We start from the raw sequence: 2,962 nt of genomic DNA, 5'->3' as shown, positions 1-2,962 counted from the left end.
TGAAAACCCGATCATTTCCAACTAATAATTTGTGTACGACATAACAGGCATATTATTAACATTGAAAAAAATGGTACAGAAAAATACAAACCTTGTTTGTAAGCAAGATTTAGAGGTTGAACCTGGATCTAAGAAAAGCCCAAACCCCATTAGGTTGGGAGTGAGTGAACTACCAAAGATTAAAGGCCTACGCTTTAAGGGTTGGGCTTCTGTAGGTTAACCATCATGTAATAAACTACACTAAACAATCACTATCTCTCAACTAGCTAATTCCTTCATGTTCTGTGGTTCACCTCACCTAACAATGTGTAAAACTAATTCTACCAAGTACAACCAAACAAACGTTATGGTACATTACAGGCTCTTTCGGCTCCATGAATGGAAGCATTTGTGAAGGACTTTGTTTGAAAATATCAATGTAGAAACTGTATCTTTTTCGGAAAGGTTAACGTATGCATTTACAAACAGAGAAGGCTGTAGAAGACGAGTGGTATAAAAGCATTATCGAGTTGTGCTGTGTAAGCCTCCAATAAACCACTTGTGGTCACGGCAATGAGAAGAGGGAACCAATTCTGTGGAAATTGGAATTTAAGATATCACTATATGTAGATGTATTGATAACCCGAACAATAAATTAGGTCCTTGGCTGAACTGACTCATCCTGGAGAGTCAAGATACATTTATGATGCCAATTCAAAAACACTTTAGCACTTTTTTTTTCAATAAAGAAACCAACTTAGCCAGATTGAACGTTTCAGCAAAAATCATTCCCAGCTAAGTTGCCACAATTGTGCTTGTGATGAGCATCAGTCAACATCTTGGAGTATCAGTGTGCACAGGCACACGTGTGTGTGTGAGAGAGAGAGAGAGAGAGAGAGAGAGAGAGAGAGAGAGAGATACCTGAGTTAGAATGTATCCGGTGGATGCCAGAAGTGGAAGCAGAACTGAGCAAGCAGCAAGGACAGATACTATACCAGCTGCAGTGCCTTCAATGGTTTTCTTTGAATCGTAAGAAGTTTGTTATTGTTAGCAGGTAAAGTTCCTCAAAAAGCTTGAGCATTAAAAATTAATAAAAAGAAGAAATGAGAAAGAATGAAAATTCTTACAGCCAGTTTTGCTCCACCTAAGGACACCATACTTGTGGCCAACCATAGATGCCTAAGCAAAAAACCAAAACAGTTACAATTTTATGATCATGGACAGAGTAAAAGGCAGCGATTTGATTACTTTGTAGACCTTTTCATAGTTAACCTCTAGTACTAGTTGATAATCACAAGGTTTCAAATTATTGTTAATAAATTAGTAAATTACATGGTAATACAGTCATAATAAGTAGGACTCCCTGTGGTTACTTCGTAAGTAGTGGTGGTGGTGGGGTCATTATGGCCTTTTTAATCCTAAATAAAGATGGCTAAGGTTTCCTCTTCTCTCTCTTTCTTGATTGGCTTGGGTAGAATGCTTGTCTAGGTTTGAGAACTTTGGCCATGTTCACATGGGCTGTCAAAACTATTTATTTGATAGTAACTAAACCCAAGTATAAAATTGCATAAATTTTTTAGTTTAGTTCAAGAGCGAATTTGACATCAAACAAAAAAAAGGAAAGAGCAACTAGTGACAACATCGTAAGCATAGTGATATGTGGAACAATATAAATAAGCATGATAATCGTGTAATAACACTTTTTTCTTTATTAAAGGAAAAAGTAAAGAGCCTGCCCGCAAAATTGTGGGAAGGGGACCAGGAAGGAGTGGGGTAATAATCTTTGGAGAACAGATGTTCTAGTAATATATGAACGTCAATTTCAAAATATCTAGAAATTAAGGCAAGTGCAAATGTGAGAAATTTGAAATGGAAAGAAATTGAAGGCCCAAATAGAAACAAAAGGTGCACTTACCATCGTATCTCCAATGCCAAGGCTTAAAATTCCAGCAAAAGGGATAAGAGGCCGATCATTGAACCCCGAGGACATCCAGATAGGAAGCGCACATCCCAATAAAAGTGAAAAATGGCTACAAAAATAAAAAGGGATCTGACTTCAAAGTTCTTGCAACAAGTATAAGCATTTTAGTTTACATAATGGTAACATGCCATACCTTACAATAAGGATATCAGAGTCACGATGATCTGTAAAGGCACTCATGAATTGATGCACTAGTTGTCCTAAAGGCCAAATTCTCCAAACCTGGCTACAAAGGAAAGGTTATGCAAAATCAACCAAGAAATTTAAAATAAATAATCAGTTTTCCAGCATGTGAGAAAACATAGACCTTGCTTATAAATCATAAATCAAAAATATGAAATATTAATTTGTGACACTTGCAAAAATGTCATCCTTCAAAAACCTTAACTAGTGAACATTTGGACAGAAAATAAAACTTCATATTGTTGTTCCAATAGGGTCGGAAGCGTGTAAATTATTGTACTAAAAAATCACACAAAGTTCAATTCCCAGGGAAGAGAGGTGGATCACATGGATTTCTTAAATACCAAGTCTTTCCTTAGACAGAATATCCCTTCTATAGTAATTTAATAGCACAATTAAATACTACTATTATACCCTCAAATATTGAAAGAAAAATAGGACAAGAAAGAACACAAGAGTTTTAACGAGGTTCGGTAAATTATACCTACGTCCTCGGGCACTAACACCAGATGATAACTTTACTATCTTCAAAGTATTACAAACAAATAGAATTCCTTAAGAATTCTCAAATGAGAGAAGAGAGAAAACTAAGAGAGAAAGATTGGTTGGGATGATTGAAATGAGAAATGAGAAGGCCTATTTATAGTTGAGGTTCAAGGACCAAACAATAAATAGCCCATTATCTCAAGGACAAAAAAAAATTATCCCTTGCCACTTTTCCAAAGTTGGTGGTTGTCATTATTGATTGTCTCCCATTAATGTTAATGGCAACCATTATTAATTGTCTTCCATTAATGTTAACAATCTCCACCTTGAAGA

The 2,962-nt window shown here is 35.8% G+C and overlaps 1 protein-coding gene across 3 annotated transcripts; it reads right to left on the bottom strand.

The window, feature by feature from the left end:
• Nucleotides 1-2,494, bottom strand: LOC107948301 (dolichol kinase EVAN). Of its 3 annotated transcripts, none has more exons than XM_041085980.1 (5): nucleotides 2,094-2,494; nucleotides 1,895-2,009; nucleotides 1,107-1,158; nucleotides 901-977; nucleotides 1-572 (listed from the first exon to the last, which is right to left on the bottom strand). In XM_041085980.1, exons 1-5 carry the CDS (start codon nucleotides 2,138-2,140, stop codon nucleotides 459-461), a joined length of 405 nt encoding a protein of 134 aa, XP_040941914.1. In that variant the 5' UTR covers nucleotides 2,141-2,494; the 3' UTR covers nucleotides 1-458. The 3 variants fall into 3 exon arrangements, 2 of the variants coding, with proteins under 2 accessions (XP_040941914.1, XP_040941913.1); XM_041085979.1 differs by having other exon boundaries at nucleotides 3-572; nucleotides 901-986; nucleotides 2,094-2,492; XR_005907932.1 differs by having other exon boundaries at nucleotides 6-572; nucleotides 901-999.
• Nucleotides 2,495-2,962: the final 468 nt, after the last annotated feature.

Source organism: Gossypium hirsutum, chromosome A13, assembly GCF_007990345.1.
Source record: "Gossypium hirsutum isolate 1008001.06 chromosome A13, Gossypium_hirsutum_v2.1, whole genome shotgun sequence".
NCBI lineage: Eukaryota > Viridiplantae > Streptophyta > Magnoliopsida > Malvales > Malvaceae > Gossypium > Gossypium hirsutum.
This window is presented reverse-complemented; position numbering and strand designations above follow the sequence as displayed.